The sequence below is a fragment of the Mytilus edulis genome, chromosome 3, assembly GCF_963676685.1.
Source record: "Mytilus edulis chromosome 3, xbMytEdul2.2, whole genome shotgun sequence".
NCBI lineage: Eukaryota > Metazoa > Mollusca > Bivalvia > Mytilida > Mytilidae > Mytilus > Mytilus edulis.
Window position 1 is genome coordinate 39,753,962 of NC_092346.1, and position 17,070 is coordinate 39,771,031.

General features: G+C 32.9%; 1 protein-coding gene across 1 annotated transcript; it reads right to left on the reverse strand.

Annotated features, from left to right (window-relative positions):
- Positions 1 to 2,177: 2,177 nt before the first annotated feature.
- Positions 2,178 to 16,543, reverse strand: LOC139516478 (uncharacterized). The gene is made up of 12 exons (XM_071306619.1): positions 16,439 to 16,543; positions 15,269 to 15,370; positions 13,497 to 13,595; positions 12,619 to 12,717; positions 11,673 to 11,764; positions 10,865 to 11,213; positions 9,395 to 9,583; positions 8,046 to 8,314; positions 5,743 to 6,013; positions 3,716 to 4,034; positions 3,102 to 3,132; positions 2,178 to 2,441 (listed from the first exon to the last, which is right to left on the reverse strand). The coding sequence occupies exons 1-12, from the start codon at positions 16,469 to 16,471 to the stop codon at positions 2,381 to 2,383; spliced, it is 1,914 nt and encodes a 637-aa protein (XP_071162720.1). The 5' UTR covers positions 16,472 to 16,543; the 3' UTR covers positions 2,178 to 2,380.
- Between the last annotated feature and the right edge of the window lie 527 nt (positions 16,544 to 17,070).

The following is a 17,070-nucleotide window of genomic DNA, read 5'->3' on the forward strand; positions in this document are numbered from 1 at the left end:
CAAATTCTGAAACAATTAAAAAAGTGAAAACCAACAATCTTAAATATACTTTTTTAGCTCACCTGGCCCGAAGGGCCAAGTGAGCTTTTCCCATCACTTTGCGTCCGGCGTCCGTCGTCCTGCGTCCGTCGTCGTCCGTCGTCGTCCTGCGTCCGTCGTCGTTAACTTTTACAAAAATCTTCTCCTCTGAAACTACTAAGCCAAATTTAATCAAACTTGGCCACAATCATCATTGGGGTATCTAGTTTAAAAAATGTGTCCGGTGACCCCGCCAACCAACCAAGATGGCCGCCATGGCTAAAAATAGAACATAGGGGTAAAATGCAGTTTTTGGCTTATAACTCAAAAACCAAAGCATTTAGAGCAAATCTGACATGGGGTAAAATTGTTTATCAGGTCAAGATCTATCTGCCCAGAAATTTTCAGATGAATCGGACAACCCGTTGATGGGTTGCTGCCCCTGAATTGGTAATTTTATGGAAATTTTGCTGTTTTTGGTTATTATCTTGAATATTATTATAGATAGAGATAAACTGTGAACAGCAATAATGTTCAGCAAAGTAAGATTTACAAATAAGTCAACATGACCGAAATGGTCAGTTGACCCCTTCAGGAGTTATTGCCCTTTATAGTAAATTTTTAACCATTTTTCGTAAATCTTAGTAATCTTTTACAAAAATCTTCTTCTCTGAAACTATGGGGCTAAATTAATCCAAACTTGGCCACAATCATCTTTGGGGTATGTAGTTTAAAAAATGTGTCCGGTGACCCGGCCATCCAACCAAGATGGCTGCCACGGCTAAATATAGGACATAGGGGTAAAATGCAGTTTTTGGCTTATAACTCAAAAATCAAAGCATTTAGAGCAAATCTGACATGGGGTAAAATTGTTTATCAGGTCAAGATCTATCTGCCCAGAAATTTTCAGATGAATCGGACAACCCGTTGATGGGTTGTTGCCCCTGAATTGGTAATTTTATGGAAATTTTGCTGTTTTTGGTTATTATCTTGAATATTATTATAGATAGAGATAAACTGTAAACAGCAATAATGTTCAGCAAAGTAAGATTTACAAATAAGTCAACATGACCGAAATGGTCAGTTGACCGCTTAAGGAGTTATTGCCCTTTATAGTCAATTTTTAACCATTTTTCGTAAATCTTAGTGATCTTTTACAAAAATCTTCTCCTCTGAAACTACTGGGCTAAATTAATCCAAACTTGGCCTCAATCATCTTTGGGGTATGTAGTTTAAAAAAGGTGTCCGGTGACCCGGCCATCCAACCAAGATGGCTGCCACGGCTAAATATAGGACATAGGGGTAAAATGCAGTTTTTGGCTCAAAAATCAAAGCATTGAGAGCAAATCTGACGGAGTGAAATTGTTTATCATGTCAAGATCTATCTGCCCTGAAATTTTCAGATGGATCCGACAACCGGTTGTTGGGTTGCTGCCCCATAATTGGTAATTTTAAGAAAATTTTGACGTTTTTTGTTATTATCTTGAATATTATTATAGATAGAGATAAACTGTAAACAGCAATAATGTACAGCAAAGTAAGACCTAAAGATAAGTCAAACATGACAAAAATGGTCAGTTGACCCCCTAAGGAGTTATTGTCCTTTATAGTCAATTTTTTACAATTTTCATAAAATTTGTAAATTTTTACCAACATTTTCCACTGAAACTACTGGGCCAAGATCATTATAGATAGAGATAATTGTAAGGAGCAAGAATGTTCAGTAAAGTAAGATGTACAAACACATCACCATCACCTAAACACAATTTTGTCATGAATCCATCTGCTTCCTTTGTTTAATATTCACATATACCAAGGTGAGCGACACAGGCTCTTTAGAGCCTCTAGTTTACTTTTACTCTTTTTAAATACACCAACAAATCCCTGCACATATAGTAAAATTAATCATGGGTTATAAGTCAATGCGTCACATAAAGTATATTTTATATGCACTGCATGATAATATAAATAATACAAAATGATAGCGTTTAATAATTCAGAAGGGAGGGAGTGGGCGGCCGTTTTTCACGATTCAGCAAAATAAATGCTAGATATAAAAAATATTTAATGACAACATGATGTAATTGTGTATACAATAAGTCAAGATTTAAATCACAATGAGACTAGAAAAGTAATGAATAGATTTAAAAGATCAGCAATCAATGAATAATTTCATTGAATTATACAAAACACTTTGATATTATAAGAGAACTCCCGATGTCTACCGCCTGTCTCTATCCATGTAATAAATGCTACCATTTCGACAAATGATAACTTGCATGCGACAGTGGACACGCAATGGTCGACAAGACGAGTATAAGTATTAACAATGTATCAAGAAAGTGCTTCTTTTTACCAAAGGTCAGACCATGGGTACTATTTTGTTTCTTGGTCTGTTATAAACCAATCTGAATCCATCGAAGCTATAAAAAACAAATTCAAATTCGTTATTTATTGCAGAAATATACCAGAACTACTATGGTTGACATAAACAATGCTAAATCATTGTCTATATTCAAAATTGAAAATATCGAAACCCGTACGAACTATCGCGTTTTGATTCAAGATGACATGACACACAACGAGCCACATACGCGATAAGAAGTAGTAAGTGTTTGTATTTTTATGATTACGGAAGGCACCAGTAGTCTTAGTTTGCAATATTTTTCATTTTGCTTCGGTACCACTCACGTCTTTTTCGAATAGATCCACACTAAACAGAACACCCAGCAAAACACAGTTACTAAAGGTGTAGTTTCCATTCAAATACACGGTTTATGAGATTGTAGACTTTTCTTCTCGTTAAATTTCTTGCCCAATACACATTGGAACCACTTCTGTGCATGCAAAAACCAAAACTATTAAACAGCTTGATATTAATCAATAACATAGATTTTATCGGAATTTAGTTTGCTATTCTTAAACAAATACGTGTTTTTTTAAAACTTTTTTCCGCTCATCAGCGTCGTTTTACCTCCGGATTTCTATACTTTTTTCTGTGATTCATATTTGTACTTTATTTAATGTTTGGCATCTCTTACCCTATTTGACAGTTTCAACCTCCGCTATTATTAAGAACTTACATTTTTCTTAGCTTTGCCTTTTGACTTGACGCTGAAACAAAAACATGCCATTGTGAGTGTTCCAGCCCCATGAGTTTAATTACCGATAAAATTTACTTATGGAACGACTATTTGCCAGCTTAACACATACTTTTAGGACGCCGTTTGTTCAAATGAAAGACGTTAACATTTAGCGTTAGCGTAGAAAGCGTACTTTGTGTAACATATATATCGGTTATCCAATGAGGGATTAGATATTATATAATAACATAACATATACGTTTCATACGAATTCTTTCTTCTAATTTGCTAGTTTTATTTTATTTTCGTATAAAATGCGACAAATATGACTGCAGGTGCTTTCAGTGACAACTTAAAACATAGCATAGAATAAACAAACGAATGTATTAGTTCGAATCCAGTAAGTTCATGGTAATAACATACACATATACAATGTAATTAAAATACTAATAATTGAAATACTATTTTTGTAAATAATTGGGTTGCAAAAGCATTGAATGTAGACACAATATAGTGTAAGTGCTTCTGTCAACCGTTTTACACACTGAAAAAATTTACAAAAGAAACATTGAATAGTAATAATAGTTTTAATATATTCGTTAATATATAAATACTGTCAATGTTTGTTTGTTCCTTGACCTCCAAAGCTTCTGTATTGAAGGACAAACGACAGGACAACACTGAGGTGAATTCATCCATCCTTTTTGTTTTTGGACTGTTACTACCACAGGAAATACAAGAAGCGTCTTCTTCATTAACATCTCCAACATTTTTTCTAGCTGTGGCGAGAAGCACCTTTATATTACCCCCGGGTTTACATTCTTTATTTGCGATTGTTACATTAAATATTCTGTAATTTTCTTTACATAGTTGAAATAGTAATTCCATATTTTTCGTATGGAATATTTCAACAATGTTACCTGATAATGAAATCTGAAATGAAACAAATGTTCAGTCTATATAATATTGTTTTAACTTCTAGTAAAACATTAAAGTATTTCAATTTACCATGTATTGTCACATTAACCAATTATGTCTGTTGGGTTGCTAACCCAAGTTTGTCAATATGATTGAAATACAAGCAACTGTCACACAAAAGAGAGATTTAGCTAGGTATAAATAGTTATCAAAGGTACAAGGATTATAATTCAGTACGCCAGACGCGCGTTTCCTCTACATAAGACTCACCAGTGACGCTTATATCGAAATATTTATAAAGCCAAACAAGTACAAAGTTGAAGAGCATTGAGGATCCAAAAAATCCAAACAGATATAAGCTACTCATATTCTTCGTCATATCGTCATATACCTGTATCCAGCCAGGAGTGTGAGAGTTGCTTTCCAGTCGTTCGATTGGTTGCTATAGTCTAGCGTTTGATTTTATGATGTTTTATGGACTTCTTCCTTTTTTTGAATTTATCTTGAAGTTTGGCATTTTTGTTAATATTTGTGTATTTGTTTATGAAATAAGAACTAAAGATTCTCTGAATCTGCAGAAAAACTCTTGCATTATATGATGTCAGTATACTCATCAACTTACTTAAAAGCGTGTGACACATACATAGTAAGACCGTACCTTGACCTATAATGGTTTACTTTTATAAATTGTGACTTGGATGGAGAGTTGTCTCATTGGCACTCAAACACATCTTCTTCTATCTATAAAGTAAGAGACGCTGATCCTGTTGATACAACATTCTTGCTTCTGTTTAGTTCGTGCAATTCTTTTTTTTTCATCTTAATTTATATCTTCTTAACGAAGATAAGAGATTTGAAAACAGGTAAACTACCGTTGCTATATAATTTAAATTGCAAGGAGTTATACATCTAGTTGTAACGTTTTTGATGCTGACTTTAATATAATGTTAACAGACATTTAATATTCTACAAAAGAATTTGAGGATTTGTTGCCTTCATGTACATGCTGCTTATGTTGCTTTTGGTGGTATATTTTCTTTTAATTTCATGTGCATAACATTTTTTTTGTGCAGCAACTGTAAAAGAGGGACGAAAGATACCAAAGGGACAGCCAAACTCATAAATCTAAAATAAACTGACAACGCCATGGCTAAAAATGAGAAAGACAAACAGACAAACAATAGTACACATGACATAACATAGAAAAATAAAGAATAAACAACACGAACGCCACCAAAAACTAGGGGTGATCTCAGGTGCTCCGGAAGGGTAAGAATATCCTGCTCCACATGTGGCACCCGTCATGTTGCTTATGTGATAACAAATCCGGTAAATAGTCTTATTCGGTAGGTCACATTCATGAAAGGGAAGGGGATTGTAGTTACGAAGTAAGGAACATATCCGATATCATTTGTGAAACGGTTATTCCATAACGGTCAACCAACTCATGATGGCGTCCGTAAAATTTACGAACTCAAGGGATGATTTCAACTTCACCATTTGGAACTCTTGGTTTAATAGCTTCCTTGTGAGCAGCAACCCTCTATCAAGAAAATCATGATAGGAAATGCAAGCACGGGAATATCGTATCAATTGGGAGATATATACCCTGTAACTTTCGTTACAAAACATATTACCGGAAAAAACCCGATTATCTTGGGTCTAGTAGAACTGTATTCTATGTTGACACTGTTTTGACTATAAATAAATAATTTAAATCTACCTGGAATTTAGTGTTCATCACAAAGAGTAATTGATCCGAAACCCCTAGAAGTGTATACCCCTTTTCTTCCCACAACGTTTGTGTGTTATTCGCTTTTTCACGTAAAACACAATGCACAACAATGTACAGGTCTCCACCAGTCTCTGGTACCTCCTTTGTTAAAATCATTATTACTATTTTTCTTTTATATTCCAATACATTACATAGTGTCTCGTGAATATCTGAGAAGCTAGATTCTGATGACAGTGAGGCTCTAGATACAACTGCAAATCTATAATATATGATTAGTGAAAAAAGTAAAATCCCAAAAATACTGAACTCTGAGGAAAATTCTAAACGGAAACTCCCTGATCATATGGCAAAATAAAAAGATTAAACCCATCAAGCGAATAGGTAGCAAAAGATATTCTTTCTGAATCTAACATTGATACTAGTATAGATAGACTAAAAACCTGTGATAATTTAAAACAATTAAAAAATATTAAAAGCTATATTAAACCCCAAATAAACTCATACTACAACAACCTGTTGATAAATAAGTTAACATCTATTGATGATAAAAGTAAATTAAATTTTTATAAAGCACTTGAGCCAAATCTATTGATCAAACCTTACCTCTCTAACCCAAACTTTGAATTTAGAAAATTAATTACAAAACTTAGAATCAGTGACCATTCATTATTAATTGAAAAAGGGAGGCATTTTAAAATTCCTCGCGAAGAGAGACTTTGCAAAAAAAGCAAAGTACAAGATGATGAGAAACATTTCTTAATAAATTGTTCTCATAATTCAAATATTAGATTAACATATTTTGATTGCATTAACAGAGAAAGTAATTCATTTGCTAATCTCACTGACAATGACAAAGTTATATATATACTTAACCCATCAACACCAACACAAGTGAATAAACTAGGATCCTTTATAAAAAAAAGTCAATGGAACTGAGGACAGGGGACCCTTTAATATTTACCTGAATTTGTGTATATATATTGAGTTACTTAGTTATTGTCTTTATTTGTTTTTGTTGTTGTTATATTATGTCACAAACTGTAAAGTTTATATGGCAATAAAACTTTGAACTTGAATTTGAATTTGGTAACAAATGTGTCAAATTCCTGACTTAATACAGGCATTTTCTTATGTAGAAAATAGTGGATTGAGTGCACTTTTGTTTAGAAGATAAAAATTTTAAAAAGGAGTGTAGAATCGCTTTATAGTACTATGGAAGTTTCAAACTAGTTGCAGCTTATTTAAATGTACGTTGTATTTAACGGATTATGTTTTTGGGAAGCCTTAAGAAAGACACAATTTGGTTAGATACGAGCACTGTGCAAACAACAGTTGTCGCATCTATAGGAGGATTTGGCTTTTCTTCTATAGGAACTGATATCTACGATATTTGCAGGGACAGTATGTTGTTAAAACTCTGTCCAAAATTTGTTATCTCAAACATTTCTGTGTTCTAAGTTTGCATTTCCCACTATCAAGTTGGAACTAAGAAATTTGAATTTTGAACTTTTTTTTTAAAATTGAGATATGAAAAATATCAAGCTGGACATGAGAAATGCCAAGTTTAAAGTTAAAGATGTCATTATGGTTCAACATTAAATCTGTATACCTAAAAAAACAGTCCAGCGTTATGTGTGATGTTACTGATATATTCAGTGAGTTATACAATTAATCAGTCATCTCGTATACGGAAATGTGCAGCTATGTGCCTATTGCTATGCAAACAGATATTGCTAAGTTATTTGGTTGATGCATACTTGTTTAGTTATTAACTAAACAACATTTTGTTTTCTCTGTGCCAAGTCAGAATTCTCCATTTGATTCGTTGGTTGATAGAGACGAGCGTTTGTATTTATCAGAGTTTATGGACTTCACTCTTTTTGAATTTCAATTTGAGTTCGGTATTTTTGTCAATAAATTTTTCCTATTCTGAAATATTTTCTTTGTTTGTATACATTAAATGATCTGCAATTATTAAACATAGGAAAACTTCTATGTTGTGTCTTCTGTACTTATATTTGTCTGTTTGTCTTTTTATTTTTGGCCATGGCGTTGTCAGTTTATTTTCGATCTATGAGTTTGACCTTTCCCTCCGGTATCTTTCGTCCCTTTTTTATTGCCTCTACTTATAAATAATAACTTACATACAATACAGACCTATAGGGTCAACTGAAAAGAAACTCTGCAATTACTTAATTAGGTTGATTTATCTTGGGAGTTCATAAAACCCTTAAAAGGTTATTAAAACCAGAAAAAAATGTTATGAAAGACATCAGTGTTCAATCACTTACAATGGGTATCTATCAGTATTAAAAGACACAAAGCCTGTACTGGGGATATCAGTAGGCTCGATTAACTGCCACCAGTCAGCCACACATTCTGGACGAACCTTGTTTGAAGCTAGTACAACTAAATCATCACATTCAGTTTTCGAATGGAGAGGAAGGGTTATTGTTACATCTTTCTGCAGCTGAATATTTTGAAATGTATTGATAACTAAAATGTCACTGAATATTCTTCCTCCTAAAACTTCATCGCTCAATTCTGTTGTATTTATTACCTGAAAAAAAAAACAAATATAAAATACATTAAAAAATTATCATACGGTCATTCGATAACAAATATGCAGTTTCTAAAACAGAGACAGACATGGGATAAAACATTCAGTGATTTTTAAAATATATGAAAGTTACACAAATAGCACGAATGATAACAAAAAAATCGATATACAAAAATATGATATATAAGTTTTTTGAAACTGTTAACTTAAGGCACCTCAACTCTCCATCTTTGATTTTTTTATCACTAAACAGTGCATGCTAAAATAAACAAAAGCACCAAAACAAGAAACTAAAAATAGATGACAATCATAAACTCATGTCGACTGATTATTTGTTGCCTTACGTCCATTGACAAATAGTCGAGACGAGATGTCGATGAAAGACGAATAACTACACGGTAAATGAAATAAATAGTACTAGTAAAACTACTTGGTTGTACCATTAATCTTAAAATAAAATTTCACAATCCGAGAAAAGCAAAACGAATTCAGAAAGACTCGACACAGTCAATAAAGGTCATGTCAATTCCGAGCCGACTCTTCACCGTCATAAAAACTCATGCCACTTCAGAACAGACTCATCACGGTCATAAAAATCCATACCACTTCCAAGAAGACGCTTCTCTTTTGGTTTTTTGTTTAACGTAAAATCTCAAAAATTTAAAATAAATTAATAAGAAAAAACAACCCAAACACTCTTGTTAAAAAACACAACAAAGCCAACCATAATCTCCATAAGTCTTGACAATTTAACTACTCATCCCCAATAGAAACCAATCTTTGTGATAAAATTACACAGAAAAACTGACCTACCTGCACAATCTTTTTAGTGGTAAGAGGCCATGATTGTTAAAATTTTATGCAAACAAGTACACGGAGAACTCACACACACAAAGCACTGTAACCAATGAGAAAAAAAAAATCACATATGAAAACCAAAATAATTTACACCTTTGCAATTTAAAATGTTTTAATACTCTTCGTCACATCGTGTCTTAAAACTGTCAACGGATTTCTTATGAAAACAATATTGTAATATCGATGACCAAACAAATACAGCTTTTTATAATATAAACGTACTTTAAATGAGACGACTGTGTCCTGTCGTAATGCATTCGTTGGTATATATACTTTTGCACCAGGCATAACGTTTGGTTGGAATGTTGTATCTGAATTCAAAATTTTTATTTTTTCAATCTTCTCTTCCGATACTAATACAAATTTGTTGTAAACGCCTTCTTGTATTTTCAGAATGAGCGACACAGTTGTCTGAAAAGAGAAAGAAAAAGGCACAATATATTGTACCACACCACTTTTAAAATGTATACTGGTATTTGAATTAATTAAGCTTGTCCACATTTTGATTATTTCTTCAGGTTGATACACATATCTATTTTTGACACCGCATTTTGATTTCTGGTTATCGTTTAGTTTAAAAACAAATGTTTTAAAAGTGCACAAAATACAATGGTTATAGTTTGGTTGCAGTCGCACTGATATATATCTTACAATCTAAATCTCGATACAAAGTTAATGTACACGAATTCATAGCGCGCACAAACGCAATATAGTCAGCTTAGCAATAAACCGTAGTCTATTAACAGTAGGACATCCGCTAGTGTCTGAGTAAGTATTGTGGTGCTTGATGTGATACGTTTTAGTAGACGACGTTGTCAACACGTAATGCGGGGTTCACACATTGCCGATTATTACTCCCGTTTGAGATCAGACAGCGATACGACACGAAAAGTGAAAAAGTCGGATTAGTATCCTCAATTATCTGGAATGTCCTATTATTGTCTGAACGCAGTCGTTTAAGTTCGTAACAGATTCCTACTGGTCGGGAAGGGTCCGAATAGTTCGGCAAAGCACCCCGACAGTTAGGTGCGTCCCGTAACATTCGGGGAAACTCAGCCGATTTTGTCTAGTCGTATTACAATCGTGCCTATGTCGTGACAGATTCTGCTGTATCGGATCGAATTCCTAACAATGTTCTGTGTATTCGGGACGGTGTCCTGTGGAACGGGAATGATCTGGAGAAATTTGTTCGAACAGATAACTTCCGTCAGCGTCGGTTCACTGTCTTGTCACTATCTGATCTCTGTCGGATTACATTCGGTAGAATCGGGACGCAGTCGTGACAGACTCGGTCGAATTTTACCTGGCGAAAGATAAAAATCGGATTAGAAGCGGATTTAGAACGGGATTATCGGGATAAATTCGCTTGGAAACGGTTGAATATCGGCGCTTCCTGAACAATATCTGATTGTTGTCGTGATTAAATTTTTAAAGTTTGAATTTACATCCACGATTCATAGGATCTTGATCAGACTTTTGATAAATTTTAATCGGGAATGGTCCTGTCAAGGACGGCAGTAAAAATCGTGAATGTGTGACCCCAGCTTAATAGAGGTAACCGCTTGACATTTCGTTTAGAATTCAATAATATTACAAACAGTAGGAAATACGCAGGTGTCTGTGTTAGAATGTCGGTTCCCTGGAAAATATAACGTATTTTAATTTTGTATTCGAGTAAGCAGTGCAAATTACCTGAAACTCATCTGTATTCACGAACGTGTTATCTGACTCATCTATACGTCCATAACAGTTTTCTAAAGACACAAATTTCAGTTGTCTATTGGGTCTCATTAGACTATTTACTTGAACTTTTAGCTGTATTTCTTTTTCTTTACAGTCCCATGCTCTTAATTCATATACGTCACTAAAATATTGTTCAGAAGTTTGTAGATGATATTGGATATTGGCGAATTCAAGTTGCATTTTATACAGCTGAAGAACAAATGGTCTACTGATCTTTGTGGTGTCAATTTCAACTTGCACAGATTTACAGTTGCACGCCTGCTTAGGTTGAATAGAAACTATTGCCTTGCTGACAAACCTGCAATTTAAAATTGTACAAAAGAGGTTTCTCGGAAAACAAATATAGATTTTTAAAATATTAAAAAAAATGCTCTATAGAGAAGAAAAGAAAATAAATATCTCTCTAAAGATACCAGCCTTACAATTTTGTACGCCAAACAAGAATAACCAGCAATTTTCGAATCTAACCAGTTGGAATTCCAAATCAAAAGCGAAGTCCAAATAGCGATGTAAAACACGACAACAGATATCTCTGCTTGGAGATTAAATAACATTAGTGTTTATAATAATTCAACATTTTATTACATTAAAAAATCAACTTTTCATACAAAGACATTACACAAAATTATAAGAAAGAAGAAAAAAAAAGGATTTTAGATGATTTCGATTAATTGATTGAACTATGCTTGCTTTACTGCACATCTTCATAACTCAATTTTGAGGGTGTTTTCAATATAAAGACAAGTTCTATAAATACCCATTTCTGAACCCAGGAATAAGCTGACACTGTCTGTCAAAGGCCTCTAATATCTGATGCTCTTTGGAGCCATTACTGTTGGTAGCCCAATCCTAAAAGTGCAATTTCAATATAAATATTGCAAAAGTCAGCAGCTATATAAAATTGCAAATATCGTTTTTTAAACAGTGCATTTTTGTAAGTTTGTAAACGTAAAAAGAAATATAACTTTTACTCTATGACACGATATAACTTTTACTCTATGACACGATATAACTTTTACTCTATGACACGATATAACTTTTACTCTATGACACGTGAAATACCTTGAATTCAGGCGAGAGTAGTTTATCAATGTTCAAATCTTGCAAATTCCCAATAAGACACAAATCAAGGCAACAGTTGAAAACCGAGGTAACGACGTGAACACCAAATGAACCGAGACCGGATGTGTCTCTTGCTATGTATTTACCACTTGCCATGCGAATGTCACAATCGGGAATAAGACACAATCGATAAAATTTCAGATCAGGCGGTCACATTGTATCAATTAATCTACGACAGCGGAAGGCCATTTTTTCACGCATCGTTGTCAATATAATGGAAATCGATGCGAATGTCGTACAAGTGAGAGGTTTAGCGCTATAAAACCAGGTTCAATCCAACATTTTCTACATTTGTCAGGAAAATGACATTTGTTGTATATTCGTTTGATGTGTTTTGTCATTTGATTTTGTCATTGATTACGGACTTTCCGTTTCGAATTTTCCTCAAAGTTCAGTATTTTTGTGATTTTACCTTTTAACTTATAAAATTTGAAAAGGGGGCCAATACTTGAAATAACACTGAAGGATAAACCATATATAGAACCGTAAAATAACGAAGAAAAAATTGACACGAGATTACATTGTACCAAAACTTTTGGCTTAAAAAAATATCATTTAATTAAGTTCAAAAGAAGAGTTACCCAATTTACTACACACGGATCGATACCAAATCTGAGTAATATTTCCACCGTACGAGGACTTTTATCCATCACAGCTATGTATAATGCTTTATAGCCTTCCTGTTAATAAACATAGAAATTATGAATACTGGGAATTGAAAATGTTAATTGGTATAACAATGCAGACGCATTTGAAACGCTTAATACTTTAAATTATTGTACCTTCACATATTGAAACCGAGAAAACGAAATTAATACTATATTTATTGTCATAATGAGAGTATTTTTCTTAGTACCTCAAAAAATATATCATCTTGCCATTCTAGATCTCGTATGCATCATTAATATTTTTCATAAAATAACAAATATTACAGATACCCAAGATACAAAATTAATTTGTCAAATTACTTTATGGACTAAAAGTAGCAGAAAACATGAAATATCAATTTCGATTTTTTTCATAAATCAAGATCTTCCTGAATAAAACAAAATGAAATCAGACGAGTTGACAAGATTGGTATAATTAATATTGTAATACTACCTATGATGAACACACATAGTAAATACAAGCAACAGTAGTATACCAATGTTCAAAAGTCATAATTTTAAATCGATTGAGAGAAGAAAACAAATCCGGGTGATTTATTCTACTGTAAAACCCAAGCAAAATCTCGGGATATCATGATTCTTTCATATATTCTTTTCATTTATTAATGTAACGACAGACGATTTACCAAAATGTATTTTTTTTATCAGAATGTAATGGAACAACAAACCATCAAAAACATCTAAGACTATTCATAAAAGTAATGTTATACACTTAATATATCTTTCTTTTTACTTGTTTTCCACGGAGCGTACATATTTCTCAAATTGGAATAAAATAGATTATATCTTACCTTATTTTCAGCCTCTAAATTTGCACCAAGAGCTATCAACAATGCAGCAACATGATCATGTCCACGTGACACGGCTAAATGAAGCGGCGCGTCTCCATTCTAAATTACAAATAATTCACAATAATGTAATGTACTTGATATAATAGTTTAAAAAAATTAGCAGTAAATGAAGTTTCTTTATAATCATTTAAATGCTGAAATGACGAATTTAAAACCATACTTTTATCTACATATAAGATTTAGATATTGATAGACCAAGTATAACATTATTAGTTGTTATTAGTTGTTATTGTCTTTTAATAAGTTATCAGTAACTACTACTACTCTGAGATTTATACTTTGTGTTTTTTTGCGATTTGTTTTTACTTTGGCTGTGTATCGAGCTGATGAGTTATGTGCCTGTTTCACCATTGTTATTTCAGGGCACTTTAGCTAGCTATGTGGTATGAATTTTGCTCAGTGTTGAAGGTCGTTATGTGACCTATTGTTGATAAAATTCTAAGTTGTCTCGTTGGCAAATTCTTGGGAGATGTTCATTGTTATTCTGTGGTTTACATATTGTAATGAACTATACTATTATCAATTTATGTATCTGTCCTGGGTGTTCTTTTGTATGTTTGTACCGTGTTTCTAGCACGCAGTGGTACCATTTTAGCGGTATTTTTAACATTGCCCTGTTAGCGGTAGGTTTAATTATCAATAAAACCAGGTTTAAACCACCATTTTTTTCATGCATAATTTAATTGATACATTTTAGATCACGTGAATTTACAATTTTCTCATTAAGTATGATATGACCGTTTAACTATGGCTTAATATTATTGAGATTAAGATGACCTATGTAGATGCATTATGCATATTTATATAAAAAATAAGGAGATGCATTATGATTGCCAATAAGAGAACTATCCACCAAATTTCAAATAAACTGGACGTAAGCAATTATAGGCAACAGTATGGCTTTCCAAAATGAGAAAACTCGTACCATGTACTAGTAGTCGGCACGTCACCGACATGAAATATATGAAACAGTTCAATTGATAAAACTATAAAGGTCTAATTTATAAAAAAAAAAAAAAGAAACAATTTACGAATAACAAATATTACAGACATGCACCAACGACAACCACCGAACTACAGGCTCATGACTTGTGACAGTCACATACATAATATGGCGGGGTAAAATTGTTTGTGCGCGCAAAACTATCCCCTAACCCGGTACAGTTTTGTAAAAGCACAACATACGAAAATTCTATAAAAATCAGTTGAAAAAGCTTAACTCATCTGATTGTTACAAAGAATAAAACCGAAACAAAAGCACGGAAAGCACGTGGCAGGGTATATATCCATCCATCGTCCCTAACAGTAAAAAAAGACAAAAGTACAGATCTGAGACTACAGACGGTTTTGACAGCTAGTTCAAAGCCAACAATAAATAATAAAAACATGTGTCTAAGACTTTCTTACAAATTGTAGGTGTTGAGCTCCATCAAAAATAGTTGACCCCATATTCTTCAATTTAAAGTGTCTTGACAAAGGCAAAACTATGCAGTACATCGTACCACCTACATACAATTATTGATTTAAAAAAAATCATGAATTTTAAAGTAGGTACATTAGTTATTGCTTATCCTTAGGTTAAATCAGGGTATATCAGTTTTTTGTATTGGCTGAATGAGCCACTAAGAAATTTGCAATATGTAGCAACGAAACCTCACTATTTTATCAGTATTGAAAACTTTCCTTTGACCAGTAGTAACATAAATGTTTACCTCATCAGTACAATTAACATCAGCACCACGTCCAACAAGATTTGCTATTGTGTCTGTGTTTCCGATTGATGCTGCAAAGTGTAGAGGTTGCCTTCCAATATTCTGAAATAAAACACAAATTATGAAAAACGAGGATACAAATTTGTTTTTTTTTATAATCTCCTAGGGCTTACTAATGAGCAACAGTTTGGAAAGCCAAAAGCAAATATCGTTTGAGAACATATAAATACCAAATTGATTTTATTATAACTGCAAAAGTCGTTTAAGTCAACTTATGTTGTATTATTGTCATTTTGTTCATTTCTTTAGTCACATCTTCTGACATCAGACTCGGACTTCTCTTGAACTGAATTTTAATGTGCGTATTGTTATGCGTTTACTTTTCTACACTGGCTAGAGGTATAGGGGGAGGGTTGAGATCTCATAAACATGTTTAACCCCGCCGCATTTTTGCGCCTGTCCCAAGTCAGGAGCCTCTGGTCTTTGTCAGTCTTGTATTATTTTTATCTTAGTTTCTTGTGTACAATTTGGAGTTTAGTATGGCGTTCATTATCACTGAACTAGTATATATTTGTTCAGGGGCCAGCTGTAGGACGCCTCCGGGTGCGGGAATTTCTCGCTACATTGAAGACCTGTTGGTGACCTTCTGATGTTGTTTTTTCTATGGTCGGGTTGTTGTCTCTTTGACACATTCCCCATTTCCATTCTCAATTTTATTAGCATACAGGGGTGCAAACTGACTGTTATTACTACTTCATATTGTTAAAACTGATATTATAAAAAAAAAAGTATCCTTTAAAGCATACAAGAACTGGGTGCTGAGTTGTAAAAACCAGCAATTGTCATTTGCGCATATTCATTAGCAGATATGGTAAAAAACAGGAATGAAACCAAGAAAACACGGCTGATGAAATATTTAGGACACAAAATACAAATCATGACTGAATAATCGCAAAGTTAAGCTAAAAAAAAAACACAGTTTATATGTACATCCGATAGTAAGATACAATAAATAACGTATAAATACAAAAACTAGGAAGTTCCGTTGTTCCTCTTTAATAGAAAAACATATGTAGATCTCGAGTAAAACCATCTTGAAACAGAAACTGAAAAGAATAAGAATCACGAGGAGTCAATTTTATTTAAAGGAAAACGAGAATGTGTACTTACTAGCTGCTGTAAAACGGTTTCATTTTCCATCATACAACAATGTTTTGATTGTCTTTATGAAGTTACAAATAACAGGGAAAAAACCTTTGAGTTGTCAGCTTAAAAATAAATTTAAGTTATTGAGTTACACATATTTGCATTTTTTTTAAATCCTATGAAATAGTAAATAAACACACTTCACAGAAATAAACATGTGAAAAAAAAACAGTTTATACGGTTATGAACGATATATCATTCAATAATAAACTCGGCATAGAAATGTAGAAATTGAAAGCTGAAAGGAATCCATAAAAGCATCGTAGAATCTAAACACAAAAGAGTGTAAAAACAACAAGATTTATCTTTGTTTAAAAGTTGCATCTTTTGTTTTCTGAAAAAGCTAAATTAATTTTTTACAGTTTAACTAAAATTGCTAATTGCTGGTTTGTAAAATTCGATAGTAAACAAGTATTTAGTAATGTAAACGAGTAAAACTATGCTCTATGCTTTTCTAAAATATGAAAAAAAAAAAAAATGTTATGGTAAATTAAATAGAAGTATTTTATTACCAACTTGAAGGTTAAATATTTTGTAATTTTTTTTTATATCTGATTTTAATTATTAGCCAAATAAATGTTTTAAAATTGCTGAAC